Raw genomic sequence first — 24,720 nt, forward strand, 5'->3', positions numbered from 1 at the left:
AGATATAACACAGTCCCTTGGGGAGATCTATTCCCTTCGGGAGCAGTGGCTGGAGGCCAGGACTAGGATTAGGGAAGAGTTGGGCATCTCAGGTGGCAAGAGATGCCTGTGTTAAGGCAACTGAGTCAAGGATCCTGAGACATCTCATTGTACAGACAGTCAGAGAGGACTCACTGATGCAGATTGCAAGCAGCTGGAGACCCCACAGTTAACTGAGCAGTCTTAGATACACAAGAACCTCTTCTAACAACGGGACTAAGGGAGAGGAGCTTCACAGAGTAACAGCCAGTTCTTGCTGGCAGATGTATGAACATAATTTCCTCTTCCTTACAGGCACTGGAAGGATAAGGGGGAAATACAAGGAGGGAAGAAAAGTAAAAACTGTGAATTAAGTAAACACCAATTTTAGAAACTTTTTCCCTTCTGGCAGTGAAGTAATCCCTCCATAATTCAAGGCATGGCTTCAACAGAACTGTGCCCGTGCCTAGTGGCTAAGATATCTTGCTAGAAGATGGGAACTAGAGGCAAGAATTACCTGAGGCTGCAAAACTGCATATGGGATAAAATCTGACACATATTACTGCCCACTTTATGGCTGAAGTGCCTCATTCTGTCACACTAAATTCAGGCTTAAACTGTTGGGATTGAAATTTAAAAATTAAGAAAAAGTAATTGGGGAAAAAAAAAAAATCAAAGCCCTTTTTCTCATCAGTTCCAAGCAGAAAACCTAACTGTAATAGTCTGATGCTGAACTGTTTCTTTTGTTAATGGGAATAAAGCCAAAGCCTTTGAGTGCACCCCTCAAATTAAAAATTTGTGAGCACAAAGAAGCATGACCTCAAGCCTTGCATCCTCAACCCAAATTTGCATTGGCTACACTGCTTTATTACCGTAATTACAGGCACTTGGGAGGACTACTGAACACTATCTGCTATTTTCCAGTCACAGACTACTTGGGTCCACTGTATCTCAACTCTAAATGACTCCTGCAGGTCACGCCCCAGGCTTGCCCATGCACTGTGCTCTATAGCGTGCTGCATGCCTGGAGGCTTCTGACTTCTGGTCAAGCCTCACAGCAGAAGTGCCTCACTTCTGCTTGGTTTCAGACTTTGTACATGGCACAAAGGCAGAGAATTCATCCTCAATTACATCAAGTTGATTATTGAAAGAAAACTCTGGCTTAATGCTAGGGCTTGAGTTTCTAGTCGTGCTATAGAAGGCAGAAGTGAAGTGAGGTTACTGGGATCCCAAAATTGTAATACCAGCTAGTACAGAAAATGGCACACTGTGCTTTATTGTAACATGTCAACCTGTATCACAGACTTAATTTGTTATGTGGTATTAGATAGCATCTACTGGCAGGAAGCAGGAAAATGAAAACAGGGCAGCGTAGATCAGTGATTCCCTTGGGATGACATTAATTTATTTCTATTGAGGAGGCATATACCACTCAAAGAGGGATAGGCATACCTGAACGGGGTTAATCAGAAGCACAGTGTCTTACAATAAATCAACTAAATCAGTTCCCTATTGTGTTTGATATTAAGCAAACATACGATAGTGACAGTTCCTCGAAGTGCCCACACTCCTGATTTACGTAGCATGGAGACATGATCACTTCAGGGTTGCCCTCTAGCTCCTGAACACAGGCATGCTCAATAACAAAATTACCTGCAACTGAGGAAACCCCGACAGCACAGCAGGTATTTTCTCCTCCACTGCTAAAATGGCTTCAATTAGCTGAACATCTGCCCAGCTGAATTTGTTACCCACGAGAAAGTCTTGGCCATGTTGTTTCAAAACCTGCAGAATACAAAAGAATGTGGGCTGCAGATGAGAATGGGACATATGACGCCTGGCAGCTAAGCCTCACAGCACAGCTGTAGAGCTGAACAGCGATTATATCTGAAATTTCAGGGTGGAGTTTTCAGCTGGAAGCTGTGAGCCTAAATCACTTCATCATTGTTGGGAAAAAATCTGAACTCTTGTAGTACACAGACTACAAACTTTGGTCACTTGGTAATGATGAATGATGATAGGCACTGGGAACAGGGACAAAACCACACGCTTAAGTAGACTAGTAACAGTCATAGAATTAGAAATAGGGATAATGGAGGAACTAAAAAGTAACTTGGAGTATTTATAAAATTGCCATTTAGATCTTTCTTTCAAAGTTACGTCCAATGTTGATTCCAGGAAGCAAACTTAGAAATGCAGAATTACAATAGCTAACCAAAGAAAATCCCTGCCTTTGGGAATAAGTTATTATAGTCATAAGAACTTCTAGGATGTTCAGCCTTGATTATTGTTTTCCATCAAAACTAGATGAATGTTACAAAAGTGAGAAATGTTGCCAGATGCCCGAGTCATATGGGTTTGGTTTGTTGTTTTCGAAAGTGGGATGTGCAGAAAACTATGATTGTTGTTTTACTAAAGTACTCCTAATCTTTCTACTTGATTTATTTGCAAGGCATTTTTGCATTCTTCTAATGAAAATGTTCCAACTGAAATTAAGTGCAGCAGAGAGATGTGCTCTAAACAAATATAAGTGTGGAACTATCCCCTCAAGAAAAAAAGAAATCATACGTGCTTGCTTTTACTTTAGTGAGAAGTTTTGCTGTATAGCTGAGAACATATTGCTTTGTTTGCTTTGTAGGTGTGCAAATACCACAGCCCTAACAACATAAGCCAACAAATAGAGAAAACATGAGGCTGTATTTCCCTTTCTTTGAGAGAGCCAAGAAAGCTGAGGATTTGGAACTGACCTGTGCTACAAACATGTTCTTATTTTGGGGAAACTTTTTGATAATTGCAAATACAAATTTTGTAGACACATCCTCACTGTCACTTACCTTTTCAAAGACTGGGAAGTACCTGTTAGTTGCCTTCTCCTTAATTGAGTCAAGATTTTTCTCCTTTGCCTCAGATGGAGAGAAAGGAAACATCAAAATCATTTGCATCAGATCTGTTATTCCTTCCACATACATGTCAATCCTATTGGTGGGGGGAAGACAGTAGAAAAGAGCACAGAAATCATTTAATCTGTTTTCCAATTAACTAAGCCAACTTACAGGAATTTTATATCACCACCATATCGCCAATTTTCACGGCCAAAACTAAACATAAACTAAAGCGAAATATTTTTTAAAAGGACTAAAGGCCTGTTTCTGTTCAGCAGCATTTCAGAAGCAGTGATTAAAACCTAAGCAAAGGCTAGAGTCCTTGCTTTTTATTGTGTTAGCCTTTCTCATGGCTTTCTACTGGATTTACAGGATTTAATTTGTTATATATAATGCAGCTGTCAAATAATAGATTGCTCATTAAGTGAAAGGAGGTGTTACGGTACAGGGCTCTCTCCTTCAAGTCTTTCCCGTAGAGATTGTATTTCCCCGCTATGTAGCTGAGGATAGCTCTGGTCTGCACCATCTTCATCCCATCGATCTCAACCAGGGGCACTTGCTGGAACATCAGGACTCCATCTAGGGTGGAAAGTTGAGGGAAAGCTTGTTAGCTCCTCCTAGACTGCTAGATTTACAGGAGAGCGAGAGACTGAGCACATTTCTTTTGCAGTGTAGGAGTCTTGCCCTAACTGTAAAACTCCATGCAGTAAACTAACATTGTGGGAATGATCAAATATTGACTAGCCTGCATCACACCTTTGTAGCGAGGGCATCACAGTGCAGCCGGGCCCCTTGCTTTACAGCATTGCCAGAGCTTCACTGGCTAATGGGAGCTGGCACCGCCTTCTCCTTTGCACTTCTGGACCCTGCCTCATGCTGGCAGGAAAAGCCTGAACCAGCACTTTCAACCCAAGGGATCGGAGGAGAATAAAGATCTGTGTTAAATCTGAACTTAAAAAAAAATTCCAATTATTTTGATTGCAGATCCCTGTCAGGGACATATACACATGAGCAGAAAGAATGAGAGGGGTAGTACCGCAGCAAGACTGAGCTACTGGCATAAAGGAAGAGGTCAGGCCGCCTTGAACATCGTGAAGCTACAGAGTTAGGGGCAGGGACTGTGACAGCAGCTGCTGTTTAAGTTAAGTTTTACACAGTCACTCCAAAGACAAGAGTTTGAGAGTCCTCATAGATTTTCATTACAGGCCTATCCTCAGTGTCGTTCCACAACAATTTAAGCCTATTTAGATACGTCTTTGTAGTCCCATTTTCTCCTGGTGCTGGTAGGAGCATTTGACTGAGCCTTCAGTGAGGCAGCTCTGAGAGCTAAGCTGACATAGAGATTCAGCATAGCAAAGTCAGTCTTTTCTAGACCAGTTTTCTGCTGGGCTAATTCACTGTCTTTGGAGATATTTCCTCCTCCGTTTACACATTAAGAGCACCCAGAGAACAATCCCGCCCTGTTAAAATCACAGCAAAACTCCAAATCCAGCCAGGCAGCTGCCACTTTCCATTGCTCAAAGTTAATCATTTATTTTAATTGCTCAATTTTAATCCTTTCAGTGCATCCTTCTTTCAGGTATAAGGGTTCATTTTAACAGGCACGTCTGTTTGCTTTTTTCTTCACAGAGCTATTAAAATACTTCAGTAGTCTAGAATTAATAAACATTCTTCACTCATTCTATGTTATTAATCTGCAGTTTAAATTCAAAGAGTAGTTCTCTCTGCAGCAACGAATAGCCTGTGTTTGTTTCTTGTAAACATTCACAGAAAGATTTTGTGTCTTCATGTCTTTCCATAACAAGCCTCTGCAGCTTAAGGAAGAAATATTACTTGGTATCTATCTAGCAGAAACACAGCAGGATGGGAAAACTAACTCTGCAAGGATATTTTTCAGCAGAAAGATGTGAAGCGAAAAATAAAATCTGACTTTCTGGCCCTTGACAAAAAGTGATGCAGCAAATATGAGTGAACTGAATGCACGGTTTGTTTCTTATCTACAGAAAAGAGGGATTTCTCTCTTATGACCAGTAGCAGGCTGCTTCTCCTCGCTTTGCAGTGAGAACTCCTTCACATAACCACTGCATAGAATATATATGCAGGATTAAAAAGAGTTTGCTAGTCATTTTGCAGATTGGATTGTGCTATCTGAAGGCTACATTAAAAAACTATCATCTAGTTCTACTATTTGTCACCGACCAGCAGAGCTTGTTGATATCCAGGTAGCAACCTGGGCAACCTGTGGCTGCACAGATTGAGCCAAGCTAGTCGTCTCTCAGGCCAACGGGTACAGGTCTGGCCAGGCCGATGCTATTTAACTCTGTCAGCCTCCAAAACAGCTGTCTGTCTGCAAGCCGCCTCTTGGGAACAGCTCCTGGCCCAGGCTTCATCCTGGACACCACTGGGGCGTTCCTTAGAAGATCATCAGCTGGCATGGGCCAAAGTCACGCCTGGACCATTCTAACAATGCGGTGGTGTCTAAACCCAGGATGCCCCGGCAAAAAGCTTGTTGGTAGGGAAAGAAAAAAAATTAGAGGGAGAGGTAATGTGAGGTTATTTGAATTCAGTCCTGCCCTGCATGACCAGCAGCATTGCAGAGGTGCCTTTATCAGGATGACTAACTAATTTGTCTTTCTTCAATCCATTGTATTAAACCCCACCTTTTTCTTTGTGTTCTCACTCTCTTAAGCTCAATATATATTGAGCCCTTGATCTTCTTTATAAAACTTTCCTATCCTTTTCATCACCATTTAATTCTTCTCTCTGGATATGGATAAGCTTGGATGCTGTATCCAGGATTGTACCACTCTGTCTGGATTAATTAGTCCTGTGAAACAAATTCAGATTTGGGCTTTCAGTACCTGAGCTGTCATATTTAGAGCTATAACTGGTGTCTTTACACTGCACTGTTCTCCCATGTTGTGAGATTCCCAGCCAGCTGGACCTGCAAATTTAATTCTGATCTTCTTGATACCACTTCTTTTTTATTTTTGTTCATTTTAGTTTTCCTGTCAGAATTTCTTTAAACACAGCTTTTCCTGTCTGAGCAAGCAGCCAGAATGCAGCCAAGTCCTCTTCCAAGTCTCCTAGTATGTCTTGGCAAGCTCAGCCTGCTGTGGGGTTTCTCTTACGTGTCTTGGGCAGCAGGTAAGCTGCGGGGCAGATGCGATCTGTAGTGCTCCTCACAGTCCCAACTCCTTCCCTACCCTGGCAGCAAGGTCTTCTCCTTCGAGGGTGGCTGCGGGGAGGTTCACTGCTGGATTTCATCTTGCCAAATATCAAGGGCAATGGCTGGAGGTATGCACTGGTGTTTGGGAACGGGTCTCACTCCCAAGGTTGACATGAAGCCTTTGTGGCTTGCTGCTTTGACCATGTCAGACTTTCCACAGGTCTCCCTGCTGGCTCCCTGTTTTTCAACTGGGGGAAGCTTCATGGTTCAGGCTTATCCTGCTTAGGACTGTCACTAGTGTGTTCGCACAGAGCCTAGCACAAATGAAAACTGGCTTTCCTGGCGATTTTGGTGCCGTGCCGGCCTTTCATTTAAAGGCTTATCTCACTGAGGTTCAGAATCAACATACAGGTACATCTATACTAGTCAACTCAACAACAGCTCAGGCCAGCTGGCACAGACTGGCCACATTCACTCTATTCAGCTCTCTCTGCCTATAGAGCATGGTGGTCACATCTAAATGACATCCTGGAAATGGCCCTTGGCCTGGGACAACTCCAAATGATGCCTAGGAATTGTTTCGGAGAGTGCTATTTGCCCTGGACTAAAAATGTGCTAGGAACCATGCTAATAATTCAACAGCGTAGATGATTAAGTTGCATTAAATAGGAATGTTTGCTACCCCTGTTTAATGTACTACAATAAACACAGAAGCTATGGCTTTTAGCTTGTAGGAGATGTTTGGCACTGGAAAGAACAGGTTACTCAAAACTGGTATTTCAGTATTCTAGGTGTGCACCTAGAAGTTTGCACTGGTTTAAATAAACTAATTTTAAACGACAAATTTAGCTAAATTGGAGCAATTTTTTGAGGGACTAAGCCTCAGGCATCGGGATTCTTACCTTTGATTAACTTTTCGTACTGCTCTCTTGTTTCCAAAAAAATTTCTTCGAACTGGAAAAGGAGAGAGCACAGTGTTACATTGTTGTATTTGAACGTTTTTCTTCTGTAAGTGACTGCACATAACCCACGCGCAGAACGACCGAACCAGGTGAAAGACAATGGGCTGGATCTTCAACTGCGCTGTTTGGCCGCAGGTGTCCTGAGCATCCCCCACGCATCCTGATGGCTGGGAGGAGCAGAAGGGCCTGGCCACTTCCGCCCCAGGGCACTGATTCAGAAATAACCTAAGTGCGGGTAGGAAGAGAGTGCAGACATCTAGAGGAGGAAGGCAGGTTGCAGCCAGCGCCAAGGGAAGCACAGGGTAAATCAACTATTTCTAACCCCATCCCAGGGCATGTAAGTCAACAACTCTTTTGGTTATACACATTGTAACTGCAAACTAAATAAGACTGAGTTAGGGTGGTTTTGCACAGCTGGAAAACTCAGATTAATTAAGGGTCTTTAAACAAATCCCTCTTTTGATCCATTATGATTAATTACTTCAGGGGACTGATACTAGCTCTAATAAAGTCCAAGCCCCACTGAGTTTGCATCCCAAATACTAACCACTGAAGGTAGGTTAGTTACCTTGTAACTACCACAAGGTAGTTACAAACATGCAGTGCCACTGGCGAAATGAATTTAGCCATCCTCTTGCAGCCATCCTTTACCTTCCACGTGCATGTTAAATTGTTCCTTACTGAGGCCAGTTGAAAACAGCAGTCTGGAACACTGTACCGAGTGTCAACTAACCTCCACACCGGCTGCTGCCAACAGCCATCGTACGGGCTCCATTCGCCCCCTTCCATTACAGTAGGTAAGCCTGGGCTTCCCTGACATGCTTCTGAGCTCCTGGTTCCCTGAAAAATATTAAGCAGAAAACAGCATCTCATAAAACTGGTGTAAGTACCATTATTTTGAGGGGAGAGAGAACCTTTTATTCTCACTATGCCTGTTGAAGTTTAAACAACATCTGGTTTAAAACATAGAATGAGAGATGGACCAGTGACACCACACAGCCTGTGCTAGGAAAGGAAAGATGTGCAGATCTGTAAAGCCTTCCCCAGTGCTACTAGGGAGGTTTGTTATGATTATAAGCAAACTTGGACATGTTTAAACAAGTGGTATGAGTCCCGAGCTACAGGGGGAACCTTACTGCATTTTAAGACAATTATACAAAGCCACTGAAAATCCTACCGCATCCTCAGGGAAGTTACTCACCTACCCTCATTGCCATCATCCTCACTGAAAAAATGAAAAGACGAAAAGGAAAACATGTTTTACGGGTAGGCTGAAATTTGTCTAGCTTTGTTTGCCAGATGTCGGAGTGCATTTTGCAGCTTCCACTGCCATCCACTTCTTCCCTCGAGTAGGGGCAAATGAATTGTTAATCTTCCTTTTATTCCATGAAACAGGCTGAGCTTCCTTGGTGGATGGCTACAGCCCGTTTCCTTGCTGCTTACGGCAGCCTTGAGGTGTCCCTCAAAGCCAGATCTGGAACCTAGCTGCTTTGGCTTCAGGTGGCCCCAAAAGTCCCCCCAGGGCAGCGGGGACCTGCGTGCCCAGGGGACTGGCACATCAGAGGCTGTCTGGAGCTTGCTGTTAACAGCACCTCTCTCCACACCGTGAGCAACAGAGCGTGTGGCAGAGACAGCACGTCTGTACTGAGCTGTTTCATACGTAGGGACAACCAGCTGGACTGTTTCTGCTGACACTTGAGTATAAGTGTTTGCAAATCCAGGCCTTAATTTCTCTGTGCTTCATTGCCCTAATTACTGAAAAAATGGGACTGGCATTCCCCCTTCATAAAGATGTTAGGATCATACGCTAATGATCGGGAGAAAAAAAAAGCTTAAAAATAGATACCTTAATTGTGTCCTAACGGCTCAGAAACCAGAGTTAAAGCGCCTGATTTAAAAAAATAATTTTACAGATGCCCCAGTTTTCTCAGAGCTAAAAGCCAAAGCTGCAACATTACGGCTGTCACACTCTGCATCCACATGACATTTCCCATTCCAATCAAGTTCAGTACGCTCTAGTGATGTGTTTTCTTCAAGTCACAGTGCTTTGTAAGTCTACTTAAAATAAAGTACATTTGGAACGTATTTTGCCAAAACTTGATTTTAAAGAACAATCAGATTGAGAGTTCTCCCTTGAGCAATTCTGGTAAGAACCAAGTCATGTTACTACAATAAATAGGGATATTTGGGGTAATTTAGACAATATAACCCAAATACACATAAAGGAAAAAATTATCACCTCCAGTTTAAAGTGCGAATAGCTGTTGCTAATTACAATGTTTTGCCTCTAAGACAGTGGTTTTATTAGTTTCTGCACGTTGTGTGACTAGCTTTCACTATATGGCAGTGCAGCTTACCTATGTAGTTCACAACAGCTAACTAGTGCTTCTTTCATTATCATACTTCTCAGATACATTGCATCCATATAATTTCAACACACATTGCCCCAACTTGTAATGTGCAGAGACTTACAGTAAATAAGACTTTTCCTTTAACTAAAAAAGCCAAAGACTGCAATACCAAGAATATGAAACTTAATCCTCTTGGAAAATTTATCTATTGTTTGCAGAACAAAAGCAGAGGGAGTGAAAAGCCTTAGGTATCATTTTATCATTTTACATGAACAAGAAATTCTATCTGGCATTAAATTATGTGAGAACAACAATGACAAATGCAGAATAAAAACCTGTCATCAGCTTCATTTTTTTTTTAATCAAGAATAACTCTGTCAGCTATAAGTGGATTTAATTGTCTTAAGCTTCTGACACAGAAAAAAACCCTTGGTTTTTGATAAAGTCTCCTCAATCTTTAGATCCACTGAATGTATCATCTCCATTGACTATACAGGGACCTGACACATGTAGCTCACAGCTCACAGACAGCTACATTTTGGTGCCTGGGTCTGGACCTGAGTCTTGCCTTGAGGGCTCAGCTTAGTTGCCCATTCCTATGTGTCTACTGACACTTGAGATTCCCTAAAGGTGGACCGATACAACCCCGACTTACTGGAGACGGGGCATCTTTTTCTACCTTAAATCAGTATACCTATTAATCCAGACTCTTAATGCCTTTTTGCATTTATTTGGGGAAAGGTACAGCTAACACAGACAAGGATCCCTTAGGACTTCATTCAGTCCTCCACTATTTTTCTAAAATTTTAGTAAAAGATTTGCAGGATGTTGTGTTTAAAAAAAAATCAATCCATTTTTGATACAATATGTTGATGATTTATTAATACCCAAGGAATCTTGTATAGCTGACACCCATTCCTTACTGTTTGCCTTAGCTGAAAGAATTGTAACATAAATTATGGTTTTTATAAGAGAAGTGTGGAACATCTGGGTTACATTCTCCAACAAAAGGACCGGCGTTTATCTGAAAACCATATTAAAACCATTCAAAATCTTCTCTGACCAGTTACTAAAAACAAACGCAAGCCTTTTTAGGAGCTGTAGGATTCTGCCACACCTGGATAGCTGCTTTCGAGGAAATGGCAAAACCCCTGATACCGATTAATGCTCAAGATGCTGGAGAACCCATTCACTGAACAACAGACAAATTAAAGACATTCAAGCTTGTCCTGGTTTTGGCTGGGATAGAGTTAATTTTCTTCCTAGTAGCTGGTATAGTGCTGTGTTTTGGATTTAGGATGAGGATAATGTTGATAACACACTGATGTTTTAGTTGTTGCTGAGCAGTGCTTACACTCAGTCAAGGACTTTTCAGCTTCTCATCCTGCCCTGCCAGCGAGGAGGCTGGGGGTGCACAAGAAGTTGGGAGGAGACACAGCTGGGACAACTGACCCAAAGTGACCAAAGTGGCCATACGATGTCATCCTGAATGAAAAAACTGGGGGAAGTTGGGGGGGAGGGCATGGCTGCTGCTTGGGAACTGGCTGGGCATCGGTTAGTGGGTGGTGAGCAATTGCATTGTGCATCACTTGTTTTGTATATTCTTTTACCATTATTATTATTTTCCCTTCCTTTTCTGTCCTATTAAATTGTCTTTACCTCAACCCACAAGTTTTACCTTTTTTCCGATTCTCTCCCCCATCCCACTGCGGGGGGGGGAGTGAGCGAACGGCTGTGTGGTGTTTAGCTGCCTGCCGGGTTAAACCACGACAAAGCTTTTGAAGCAAGCTGCACCTGCCTTGGGACTGCCAGACTACGGTAAACCATTTACCTTGTTTGTACAAGAAGGGCAAGGAATAGCCTCGGGGGTGGTAACTAACATGCTGAACCCTGCCACTCTACTTCCTTCCCCTGGGGAGGGAACTCCACATCGCGACCGTGTAGTAACCACACGTGAAGCTGGAAAGGCTCAAGAAGATTTAACAGATGTGCAGTTTCTAAATCCCAATCTGGAACAATTTGTTGGTGAGTCCTCATATTATCTGAGCAGCAACTGGGTTACAGGTTATTCAATAACTACTGTGAATAAAGTAGTGGAGGCTTCACTACCCAGTCCGAAGCTGAGAGTACAAGCAGCCGAATTAATTGCATTTACAAAGGTCTATCAGCTGGCCAAAGAAAAGACACTGAATATTTATGCTGATTCTCAATACGCCCTTGGAGTATGTCACGCTTCTGGGCAGTTATGGAAGCTGTGTGAGTTTATAACTTCTAGTGGAAGTAAAATATCAAATGCTCCACAAATTACTGAACTGTTAAAAGCTATACAATTGCCAGAGAAACTTGCTATCATTCATCAGCCAGCCCATACCAGCAGAAGGACAAAAGAAGAGATAAGAAATAGTCTAACAGATATTGCCGCAGGACAGCCGTATGAACCACCGGGCTTACAAGCAGTCCAGTGGTCTGACTAGATGTGGACATGGACTAGATGACCTTTAAAGGTCCCTTCCAACCCAAAATATTCTATGATTCTATGATTCTATGATTCTATGACCTGGTGTTGCTCACTCCTGAAAAGATATGTTTGACTGTTCCTGCTGAAGAAATTGACTCTTGCAAAAGCTACAAGCTACCAAAGACTCCCAGGGAATATGGAAAGCAGATATGGAAAACCTTCCGATTTTACCCAAGCAATACCTGATTCCCATAGCAAAAATGCATCACCATCCAGGGCATTTTGGGACTGCTGCACTAGCCCAGACACTGCTGAAGAATTGGTTCACGCCAGGAATTTATGCTGCAGCCAGATAAGTAACTGCATCTCGCATGCACTACCTTTAGCCTTAATTAATATTTAGCAAAGACCTCAACGCAAAATTTGTCTATATACAAATGTTTTTACTGCTTTTGTCTAAACTCCATATTTCCATCCTATTTCCTAGTGGTCCTTAATGACATGCCTGTCCTGAATTTCTCTGAGGATGCTTCTCAGTGATGCAAGAACTGTTTAAGAGGGAATGATCTTTCAAAAACAGCATTATTTGCATTCAGCGTGAAGTGCCCTTTAGCCCTGGAGCTGGGAGCAGAGTCCAGCGTACCGAATGGGCCAGCTTTCCTGCTCAAACCCAGAAGAAACCGCCACGGTGCTAGAGGCTTGCACCGTGTTCTCCCACCCACCTTTGCCTTCCCACACTTTGTTCCCTCAGCGATTTCACGGCTGCCTTGCTCAGCTCTAAACTGCACCACAGGATTCGTTGCCTGGTTAAAAAAAGTCTCTCTCTTGCTTTCTCTCTCCTGCAGCTTCCAGCTGGTGAGTAACTATCAAGCCATGCTTAGTCTACCTGGCACACAAACTAAAGAGAGCAGAGAATTTACATTACCCCAGCAGATGCCCTAATAAATTTTGAAGTAGCTTCACTGTAAGTAGTCACTCAAATGCTTTAAGAAAAAGGAATTTTAAGTTAGTGCTTACCTTCTGACCTTAACTCAGCCTCCGCCCAGCACAGGCAAGTTCCCCGGGGTGTTTAAACTTTGGAGCTCTGGGGAGTTTCCAGCCATATCCAATTAGAGAGAAAATCTCCCATTGCTATTAAGCTGGCACTACCCAACTTAAAGACGTACGTCTCTGAAAACTGCCATCCAAGGCAGAGACTGTCTTTCTGTTTCAGTTTGCTGATTTGACTATACCGTGTGGATAGCCTCATAGTTTCTATGGTAGCTATCTATTCAAAATGCTGTCTTGGAATTATTGGGACATTTTACCCAAATACAAGGGCAAGACACTTTAAAACACTGAGAAAATTATAAATTTTTCTGGGTCATATTTAGGGTAATAGAAACCATTTAAAGACTAACTGAAATTTCTAGACTTATTTCCCTATTTAACAGTAACCCAGGTTTTTATTTTCAGTGCCGTATGGCACAGAAAGGATACCCAAAGTATGGGATAACAATGCTCAATTACTTTGAAATACAGTTTGCCAGTATCAAACTTACTTAGTGATAACTTGGTATAAAAAATAGATGAGCAGTTTATGTCACAACTCACCCCATGTCTTAAGGCAATAGCATTAATTTTGGAAATTGGGTGTACGTGGCTAATACTCAGTTAGAGATGAAATAAACCATGATTTTCCTACTCTGTTTCCATGAAAAGTAACTGCTTCAGCTTTGCTATATACATTTCAGATGAAAATACCAAAACTGAAAATGGATGTGAACAGACACAAGGATGGCATAGCAGATGGAAAATGGGATTTGGATGCCAAGGATCAGGTTCTCACCTCTAGCATAGACCCACATGTGATGATGGGCATCACTTTACACCCCTGCAGCAGATATCATACAGCTAATCTGAAGACCTGTTCACAGAACCCACGCTGTTATCAAAATTGTATTTATCAGTCTAAAGCCATGGCTGTACTAACACAGCATTTCAAGATGGGGAATCTCAGGACAAAAATCTCTAGGTAACTATCTTGAGGAAATCCCCCCAAAGCTGCTACTTTCATTTTTCCTCACAATTGGAGTTTTGTTATGGTTTCTCTGCCTGGCAATCGCTGGCAGTCTCTTCTGGAGGATGCACTTCCACTAGAGGCTTCTTGCAAATATGTAGTTTGTGTGCTTCAGAGGTTGATGGAGTCAGCAAAAAACAACTGTATGGTGCTTCTTTACGCTTTGCTTAATTCTACCTCTTTCTCAAGTTTGTCATTTAGTGAATAAAGCACAGCATTAAATATATGCTTCTGTATTGTTTCTATGTCAGACCCGGTTACCACCCCCCAGAAAATTCCCAAGTATGGGTCGGAAGCCCAGCATAGGCCCAGAACTGTTCCCAGTGGGCAGTGTGGGTACAGCACCCTATTTTGGAAGCTGGGAGTGTGGTGTAAATGCATGCTGTACCACGCTAGCTGGCAGCAGTGCCAGCCAATGGTCCCCATATACCTAAACCACTAATGGAGATGTGGCTACAGTAGGAGTGCGGCACATGCAGGAAGGGATAGCTGAGTAAGAAAGGAGCAATTGTTCATACCTGTCCGTGATGGCAGCATTCAATCAAGATTAATCTATTCCTGCTTTTGAGGTCTTTGATATCAGCATGTACTGGCTGCAAGAGTTGGTTCAGGAACAGTGACCACAGAAGAGCATGCAAGCTATTGTCTCCTTGTCCTTTCTGCAGTCTCAAATGCTGCCAATGGCAGCAAGAGGCTTGACAGCAAAGAAAGGGAGGAAGAGGTCTCTGATTTGAGGCTCAGGGATGATGCTTTTTGGATTTGCTGAACATGGCCGCATCCAACTTTGACTGTTGTTCCCCTTCCATACATTCCTGTTTGCCAGAAAGACTTTCCTCCTCGTTCTCTTTTTATTTTGCTTCCAACACAGCCTTTCATAATGTAATTATAAAGCTCCTTTGACATCTAAAGGTATTGTATTAATGAAGTTACTGTTATCTATAACTTGAATAGCTGTTCTGTAAACCTCTAGAGTAGAAAAGAAAATAAGTTTCTTTTAGAAATCATTTGTTAAACCACACCTGTGAGTATTCAGGAAGCTGGTATGAAGTTCAGGCACCACTAAAGTGACCTTGGGTTGGGCACAGGCAGATTTTAAATAGTGCATATACCATGCCCTGGCATGTCAAGTTCCCACTGTGCTCTGTGGACACACTTCATTGTGCTGTAAGTTAGACAAGTCCAAAGTTGTCTTGAAATGTACCTGCCTGCAAACCACTAAGCAGCCGGCTCCGGGGACCGTGCCTGATTCCAGCTTCCAGCAGCGTCCTCTCAGAGGTGGGGACAGGGTATATACCTAACTGCCACTAGAGAATTAAACGAGGGGGGTTAGGGGGATTCCCCCCATGCTGCTTATCGAGCACCTAAACTGAAGCACACCACCACTGTGATAAAAAATTAGAGTCCACATGAATTGGGGGTTATTTGGTATTTGGGATTTGTAATGAAGCCGTTTCTGCATTTTGGGTACCACCTCATGGAGACAATTAGCAATTATACCTTTTCCTCTGAGAGATTTTTTATGGAGGAAATAGAGAATGGCACCCTCGCTACCTTCCTCTATGATGTCGTCTCCTTTGTTAAAATAACTTGCCAGTACCTTGAACATCCCTGGGTGGTTAAGATACATCTATTGGTGCTCCTTGGGAATATTGTTGCGGTTTTATCCAAGGTTAGTAAGCAATTTAAGAATGTCATCCAGAGATCTGCCCCAAGGCTGGATAGTTACAAGTGGCAGGACGAGTGGGATAGCATGGGCAAATGCCTAGGGCGATGGGCACCCCCAGTGTTCTGGAACTTTACCCCTGAACAAGTGCAGAACCCTGAAAAATTAGTAGAATATTTGGAAGAAGTATGCTGTCACCCTGGCCATTCTAGGGAGACGCAAATCACTACAATGTGCTGGGGCCTGGCCCATGCCTACCGAGCCCTATTTAACACCACTCAGAATCCCCAAGGGGAAGGAAACGTCCCTGCAGCTGATGACAAAGCAACAGGCCCTGTGGCTACCCCACCACCCACGGCAAGCACAGCGGCTCCCTCACCCCCCACGCCCCCCAGGGCAGGCACGGCAGCTACTCCGCCCCCTGCGACAGAGAACCAACCCCTGCCGGTATCAGTCGCCCCTATACAAAAAAGAAAATGCACAAGAAAATCAGCTCGTCTAGTAAGGGATGAAGATGAACCAGGGCCATCACGAGAACAGGAGGAGGAGGAGGCAGAACCCGTAAATGAGATGGTGACCACCCGATCCCTATCTCTGGGTGAGCTGCGAGATATGCGAAAAGACTTCAGCCGTCGTCCAGGTGAGCACATTGTCACCTGGCTGCTCCGGTGCTGGGATAACGGGGCCAGTAGCCTGGAATTAGAGGGTAGGGAAGCCAAGCAGCTGGGATCCCTTTCTAGGGAAGGGGGCATCGACAAAGCGATTGGACAAGGGGCACAAGTCCTCAGCCTCTGGAGGCGACTCCTGTCAGGTGTGAAGGAAAGGTATCCCTTCAAGGAAGATGTTATATGCCACCCAGGCAAGTGGACCACCATGGAGAGAGGTATCCAGTACCTGAGAGAATTAGCCGTGCTGGAAGTGATTTACGATGACCTGAACAACGAGCAGTTATCCAAAGACCCAGATGAAGTCAAATGCACCCAACCCATGTGGCGGAAGTTTGTACGGAGCGCACCAGCACCACATGCAAACTCATTGGCAATAATGACCTGGAGCGATGGAGGGGAACAAACAGTGGATGAACTGGCTGGCCAACTCCGGCAATATGAAGAAAGTCTCTCTTCCTCCCTACGAGCCTGTGTCTCTGCTGTGGAGAAACTGTCTCAGGAGGTCCAGCAACTCAAAGAGGATATGTCCTGCTCCCCCCCTGCACCGGCCAGTGTCTCAGCCATTAGGAGCAAGCGTCCCTCTACTCAAGAGAGGAGACATCGTGGGTACGCACCCCGGGGCACCCTGTGGTTTTACCTGCGTGACCACGGAGAGGACATGAGGAAGTGGGATGGAAAACCTACCTCAGTCCTACAGGCACGGGTACATGAGTTGCAAGGAAAAACAACCACAAAAGGGGGTTCTTCCAGGAAAACTGCTGCTCCAGTCTCCAGTGAGTTCCCCAGACAGAGAGGAAGGGCTGATTCCACTTTCGACCTTAACAAAGGGACTTCTGACTCATACTTACAAGAAGTGGATAGCGAATATGATGACCAGGACTAGAGGGGCCCTGCCTCCGGCCAGGTGGAGGAAAGGGACAACCGGGTTTACTGGTCTATGTGGATTCGATGGCCTGGCACATCACAGCCACAAGAATATAAGGCTCTTGTAGACACCGGTGCACAGTGTACCCTGATGCCATCAGGCTATAAAGGGGCAGAACCCATCTGTATTTCTGGAGTGACAGGGGGATCCCAAGAGTTAACTGTATTGGAGGCTGAAGTGAGCCTGACCGGGAATGAGTGGCAGAAGCACCCCATTGTGACTGGCCCAGAGGCTCCGTGCATCCTTGGCATAGACTACCTCAGGAGAGGGTATTTCAAGGACCCAAAAGGGTACCGGTGGGCTTTTGGTATAGCTGCCCTGGAGACGGAGGAAATTAAACAGCTGTCCACCTTGCCCGGTCTCTCAGAGGACCCTTCTGTTGTGGGGTTGTTGAGGGTTGAAGAACAACAGGTACCAATCGCTACCACAACAGTGCACCGGCGGCAATATCGCACCAACCGAGATTCCCTGATCCCCATCCATGAGCTGATTCGTCGACTGGAGAGCCAAGGAGTGATCAGCAAGACTCGCTCACCCTTCAACAGTCCCATATGGCCAGTGCGAAAGTCTAATGGGGAGTGGAGACTAACAGTAGACTACCGTGGCCTGAACGAAGTCACGCCGCCACTGAGTGCTGCCGTGTCGGACATGCTGGAACTTCAATATGAACTGGAGTCAAAAGCAGCCAAGTGGTACGCCACAATTGACATTGCTAATGCCTTCTTCTCAATCCCTTTGGCAGCGGAGTGCAGGCCACAGTTTGCTTTCACTTGGAGGGGTGTCCAGTACACCTGGAACCGACTGCCCCAGGGGTGGAAACACAGCCCTACCATTTGCCATGGACTGATCCACACCGCACTGCAACAGGGTGAGGCTCCAGAACACCTGCAGTACATTGATGACATCATTGTGTGGGGCAACACAGCAGAAGAAGTTTTTGAGAAAGGGGAGAGAATAATTCAAATCCTTCTGAAGGCTGGCTTTGCAATAAAATGAAGTAACGTCAAGGGACCTGCACAGGAGATCCAGTTTTTAGGAATAAAATGGCAAGATGGACGTCATCAGATCCCAATGGATGTGATCAACAAAATAACAGCCATGTCCCCACCAACTAGCAAAAGGGAAACACAAGCTTTCTTAGGCGTTGTGGGTTTTTGGAGAATGCATATTCCAGATTACAGTCAGATCGTAAGCCCCCTCTATCAAGTGACCAGGAAGAAGAACGACTTCAAATGGGGCCCTGAGCAACGACAAGCCTTTGAACAAATTAAACAGGAGATAGTTCAGGCAGTAGCCCTTGGGCCAGTCCGGGCAGGACAAGATGTGAAGAATGTGCTCTACACCTCAGCGGGGGAGAATGGCCCTACCTGGAGCCTCTGGCAGAAAGCACCAGGGGAGACTCGAGGTCGACCCTTAGGGTTCTGGAGTCGGGGATACCGAAGATCCGAGGCCCGCTAAACTCCAACTGAGAAGGAGATATTGGCAGCATATGAAGGGATTCGAGCTGCTTCGGAAGTGGTTGGCACTGAAGCACAACTCCTCCTGGCACCCCGACTGCCGGTGCTGGGCTGGATGTTCAAAGGGAGGGTCCCCTCTACACATCATGCAACCGATGCTACGTGGAGTAAGTGGGTCGCACTGATCACACAACGGGCCCGAATAGGAAACCCCAGTCGCCCAGGAATCTTGGAGGTGATCACGAACTGGCCAGAAGGCAAAGATTTTGGAATATCCCCAGAGGAGGAGGTGACGCGTGCTGAAGAGGCCCCACCGTATAACAAACTACCAGAAAACGAGAAGCAATATGCCCTGTTCACTGATGGGTCCTGTCGCCTTGTGGGAAAACATCGGAGATGGAAAGTTGCGGTATGGAGTCCTATACGCCAAGTTGCAGAAACTGCTGAAGGAGAAGGTGAATCGAGCCAGTTTGCAGAGGTGAAAGCCATCCAGCTGGCCTTGGACATTGCTGAACGAGAAAAAAGGCCAGTACTCTATCTCTATACTGACTCATGGATGGTGGCAAATGCCCTGTGGGGGTGGTTGCAGCAGTGGAAGCAGAACAAGTGGCAGCGCAGAGGTAAACCCATCTGGGCTGCCGCGTTGTGGCAAGATATTGCTGCCCGGGTAGAGAACCTGACTGTAAAAGTACGTCACATAGATGCTCACGTACCCAAGAGTTGGGCCACTGAAGAACACCAAAACAACCAGCAGGTGCATCAGGCTGCCAAGATCGAAGTAGCTTAGATAGACCTGGACTGGCAACATAAGGGTGAATTATTTATAGCTCGGTGGGCCCATGACACCTCAGGCCATCAAGGTAGAGATGCAACATATAGATGGGCTCGTGATTGAGGGGTGGACTTGACCATGGACACTATTGCACAGGTTATCCATGAATGTGAAACATGCGCTGCAATCAAGCAAGCCAAGCGAGTAAAGCCTCTTTGGTATGGGGGACGATGGTTGAAATACAAATATGGGGAGGCTTGGCAGATTGATTATATCACGCTCCCACAAACCCGGCACGGCAAGCGCTATGTGCTCACCATGGTGGAAGCAACCACCGGATGGCTGGAAACATACCCTGTGCCCCATGCCACTGCCCGGAACACCATCCTGGGCCTTGAAAAGCAAGTCCTATGGCGACACGGCACCCCAGAAAGAATTGAGTCAGATAATGGGACTCATTTCCGAAACACCCTCATAGACACCTGGGCCAAAGAGCATGGCATTGAGTGGGTCTATCACATCCCCTACCATGCACCAGCCTCCGGGAAAATCGAACGATACAATGGGCTGCTAAAGACAACACTGAGGGCAATGGGTGGTGGGACATTCAAGCATTGGGACACACATTTGGCAAAGGCCACCTGGTTAGTCAACACCAGGGGGTCTGTCACTCGAGCTGGCCCTGCCCAATCCAAACCCTTACGTACTGTAGATGGGGATAAAGTCCCTGTCGTGCACATAAGAAATATGCTGGGGAAGACAGTCTGGATTACTCCTGCCTCTGGCAAGGGAAAACCCATCCGTGGGGTTGCTTTTGCTCAGGGACCTGGGTGCACTTGGTGGGTGAGCGAAAGGATGGGGAAGTCCGGTGTGTACCTCAAGGGGATTTAATTTTGGGTGAAAATAGCCAATGAACTGGATTGTATGATGTTAGTTATTACATAGTACTGTATGTCATCACTTCTATGGTTACCATATGCCATATTAACAGTATTATAGTAAGAATCACCCAGATTAATGTAGGATGAACTCCGATGAAACTGAGCAAGGTGCAACGATGATAGAACCGGACGAGCGCCCAGAACTGGCCTCCGCATGCAAGAGCCCGACACCACACACCATCTCTCCTGCCCTGCAAGACTGTTATGACACGTGGGAACCCAAAGTCATGGACTAAATGAACTTAACGGACGTTTTAGAGGGATGGCCCATGGACTAAGGGAATGATATCCCTGTGTGCGTATATATCAAAAGGCAGGAAAAGTAGTGGTGACTAACTGGAATGTATGGGAAAATGTGAGACCTGGGCATGATGTAGATGGTATAGAATAAGGGGTGGATATTGTCCTGGTTCCGGCTGGGACAGAGTTAACTTTCTTCCCAGTAGCTTGGGGGTGTGCTGTGTTTTGGGTTTAGTGTGAAAGGAGCGTTGATGGCCCATTGACGCTTTGGCTGTTGCTGGGTGATGCTTGCACCGGGAGGGGGAAGCACAGCCGGGGTGGTGGACCCAGCTGGCCAATGGGGTATTCTATACCATGTGACATCATGCTCAGTATAAAAAACGGGGGGGGGGGGGGGGCTCGCCCCCGTTCGTGACACGCGGTCGGCGGTCGGTGAGCGGTTGCGTTGTGCATCGCCTGCTTTGTGTATTCTGTTGTTGTTGTTGTTCTCATTGTTATTATTACTGTTCTACTTAGTTTTATTTCAATTATTAAACTGTTTTTATCTCAACCCGGGAGCTTTCCTACTTGTGCCCTCCCGATTCTCTCCCCCATCCCACCGGGGGGCGGTGATCGAGCGGCTGCGTGGAGTTTATTTTTGCTGGCTGGGGTTAAACCACGACACAGTTTAGAGAATGTTATTATTTGGATCGTTTAGTCTTTATTGATTTAAGTATCTCAACATCGTCAAAAGGCTGATTTATATAGGCACAAGATAGGGAAGATCAAGGCTTCAAAGCCAACTGAAAAATAACCTTAGTACTACAAATTTCATTTTGAAATATTTATCTTAAATAACTCATGTATCATAATGACTTTGTATTTTGATAGAAACTTGTGTAAGTGTATGTTTCCTCTATTTGGTCTCTGGTGTGTGCTGTGAAACTTCCTAAAACTCTCAGTTTATGTGCATTGTTACAACTAAAACTAATAATAATCTAAGCTTAGGTTTAAAGAATCTTTTTATTTTCAAAAGAGGATGTAAAGAAGTAAAGCAGAAATTTCAATCCTATTTTTATCTGATGTTGACCAATGATAAAGCTGGACAAGAATTTGGGGTTTTTTCCCCATAAAAAAGGTTTTTTTGCAATAAAAGAAAGATAAAAATTGATCACTTGAAAAAATTTAAAATCAGCTGTCATCCTGTAAAACATTTTTTGTTTGTTTTGGTCCTTTTCTTAATAAAACCAGATTTATTTATACTTGTCAGACAAGGAGAAATAGGTTTTATTGACCACAAGTCCATTTCTTCTCTTATAAAACAGTTTTGTTTTCACTGAAGTTCCTGTTTCCCTGGGGTTCATCAGAATTTTCATAAGATCCCGTAGCCCTAATACAGATTTCAGCATTCATTTTTCTTCAAAGGCAGATATTCTCTCCTTCCCTTAAACCCTCTTACACAGAACTGTCAGCATAAAAAGATTCAGTGAAACAAGATTGGTGACACATTATTTATACAATCTAGAACTATCCCACTTTTAAGATACTCTTTATTCACTGTTTGGTAGCATGTTCAAAATTATATGGGTTTTAATGACATTTATGAGTTATGTTCTAACTCTGCATTTACCTTTCTTGCAGATAACATATAACGGCTTGTGAAATGTAACTTGGCTTGCTCTCTAATGATGTTTTCAGCATGAGATTCCTTTGTTCATATTGCATGTGCAAGATTGTACAAATCTAGAAGAACAAAAATCAAGCTTTAAGTAGGAAAGGGGTTGAAAAATGACAGCAGATGGAACCTGGCTTCATTTCCCGGTAAAAAATCTGCTTGTTAAGGCTACAGCTTCTTCATCTGGGAGTGGCTTTCGTTGGCTGCCAGGCTGGAGGAACTTCTTATTTGCGGCAATAATGTTGCTTACTCTTGCTTTAAAAGCCTAAAATTGAAAACAATGCAACTTCTAAGAATATGGGTGGGAAAAGATCTAATGACAAGCCAACACAAGCCTGTGAAATCAGTTTCATCAGATGGTGGCTCAGGGCTGATGACAAGGGAGGAGGCAGTTTCCTAGGAGTAGATAGTACAACTTCAGAGAAAAGTAGGTGCAAGTCAGATGGTACGAGTCTACAAGGCAAGGTATAAAACTATGCAATCATCAGTACTGGGGTAATCTTTTACAATTTAATCTTTCAGCACTAGAGAGCTGCTTAACCCCTGAATGTTCAATATCTTTCAAGATTTCACAGCACTTATTATTATACTCTTGATGTCACTTTCATCCTTTTAAATTCCTGGCCTCAATGGCATCCTCTAACACTGATTTCCACGGTCTTAGTATGAAAATGTTGCCTTTCATTGCTTGTATTTTGCTGCTTTTAATTTCATTGAGTGTTTTATTCCACTTCTATTATAAGATAGGGGAGATGAAAGCCCTTCTCTGTCTCTCTTACTGTGACATGCATAAAAAATAATTTATCTAATAATTTTTTAAACAAATTGGACTGTAATTCACTTCTCACATGCATTTCTCAGCTTTGCTTTTTCATTTTCTATTCTTTGTATTTTACTTTGTTGGCTGTATTTCCTGATCCTCACTTGATTATTTCTGCATTCTGTAAGAGTGCAAGAAACTGCCAAGCATTTTAACTTGTCTTCCTCAAAACTTCAAATGAATATGGGTGTATTACTATTTGATTTAATTACCTGCAGAAAAGGAAACTCGGAGAGAATGGAGGGCACTTTCTCTTCTACCATCAGAATAGCTTCAATTAGTTGCTGGACTTCTGCCCACAGAAGTTTGATAGACATGAAAGGTTGTAACTAGCTTGATTCAAGAGGAAAAAGGTTTACAGGAATCAAAAAACTAATGACTTTTCTCGGTTTTCCTCTGGTACAGAGTTGATGGAGATATTAATGACCTAAACCTACATTTCAGGTTTATTTCTGCATCCCTGGACAGTTTCATAAATTGCACATGTACAACAGTTGCTACATTTCTATAAAAACTACAAATAAAAAGTGATCAGAAAAAGATGTAGGTATGGTATAAGTTATATTAAAAGTGGGGGGGAAAGATAGGTGGTTAGTCATATGTGCACTGGGTCAGATACAAACCTCCACTTGCTTTTGCTCCCTTGTCCTCAAGGAGAGGTTGTCAATGCAAGTTTGATAATGGAATAGGAATCTGGCTCATCTCACCCAGCTGGTTAGCAGCACTATAGACCTCAGTGCTCGCTTCACAAAGGCAACATCTCACTTACACATACATAAGCCTCTTTTCATCAGCCTGCGCAGTGGGAGGTTGAATTGAATGTATGTATACCTAGAACTGAACTGACCTTGCCATAGCAGGAATATTGAAAGAAGGCTTTGGTGTGCTTGAGAACCAGGCTGAAACTGTGTATGGTCTTTATGTACAAGGTAATAAAGTTGTAATAAATAAAATACAGTAAATAATACACTCATGTTAGAAAAGTATTGATGGGGGCTGTGTTTCACTGCTGAATGTGGAGATTCCTAATCTTCTACGTAGGAATGAGCAGAAAAGACAGATCAGTCTTTGGGGCCCAAACCTATACACTTGTCTTCAGTAGTCTGGCTTGAAGAGGCATCCCTCTTCCTTCAGGGAGAACCAGGACACTGTCCATCTAGTGAAGTCTTACTCTGTCCCTTTTGTAGGGTAAAAATGACCCCTGGATCCTGGAGATGTACATTCTCCAGCTTCAACCCTGCACAGCTTCATATTAGCACCTATTACTATTAGCAAGAAAGTACCATGGCACTAGACAAATAAACAGTGTGCTTGTTTAATTAAGGTTAAGATACACACACTCCTGTTACATCTTTGTTTTGCTGTGTGGGCATACTTTGTTTGTGAGAACTTAAACAATGAGATACTCTGCAAAGTGGGAGAGTTACGCTGTTCATTTCAAAGCTGTCTCTCTGCAACCCCTTCTTAGAGAAACTTTCTTAGAAATAATTGTTCAAAGCAGGTTTTCAAAGGAATCCAGAACAAACAGTTCTCTCCCAGATCATCCCTTGACTAAAGTTCTCCTACAGCAAAACTGTCTGCTGAATAAGAGCAAAAGTTAAATAAGGTAGTTGCTTCCTTGAGAAAGCGAGTGGAGGCACGATCTGTGCTTGAACTAATGTGTGTCTGAGTAGGCTGGCAC

The 24,720-nt window shown here is 43.9% G+C and overlaps 1 protein-coding gene across 3 annotated transcripts in view; it reads right to left on the reverse strand.

The window, feature by feature from the left end:
- Window positions 1–24,720, reverse strand: part of LOC142080196 (glutathione S-transferase 3-like) — a 29,980-nt gene that overhangs the window by 910 nt on the left and 4,350 nt on the right. For 2 of the 3 annotated variants that reach the window (XM_075145226.1, XM_075145227.1), the window contains 5 exons: window positions 7,765–7,871; window positions 6,972–7,023; window positions 3,347–3,479; window positions 2,853–2,994; window positions 1,672–1,803 (listed from right to left, as the gene is read on the reverse strand). In XM_075145226.1, coding sequence (XP_075001327.1) covers window positions 1,672–1,803; window positions 2,853–2,994; window positions 3,347–3,479; window positions 6,972–7,023; window positions 7,765–7,871 — 566 coding nt within the window. Of the gene's footprint in view, window positions 1–1,671; window positions 1,804–2,852; window positions 2,995–3,346; window positions 3,480–6,971; window positions 7,024–7,764; window positions 7,872–12,857; window positions 12,963–24,720 lie in introns of those variants that run through there. The other variant, XM_075145228.1, reaches the window with a different exon arrangement.

The sequence above is a fragment of the Calonectris borealis genome, chromosome 3, assembly GCF_964195595.1.
Source record: "Calonectris borealis chromosome 3, bCalBor7.hap1.2, whole genome shotgun sequence".
In the NCBI taxonomy this organism is placed as follows: Eukaryota; Metazoa; Chordata; class Aves; order Procellariiformes; family Procellariidae; genus Calonectris; species Calonectris borealis.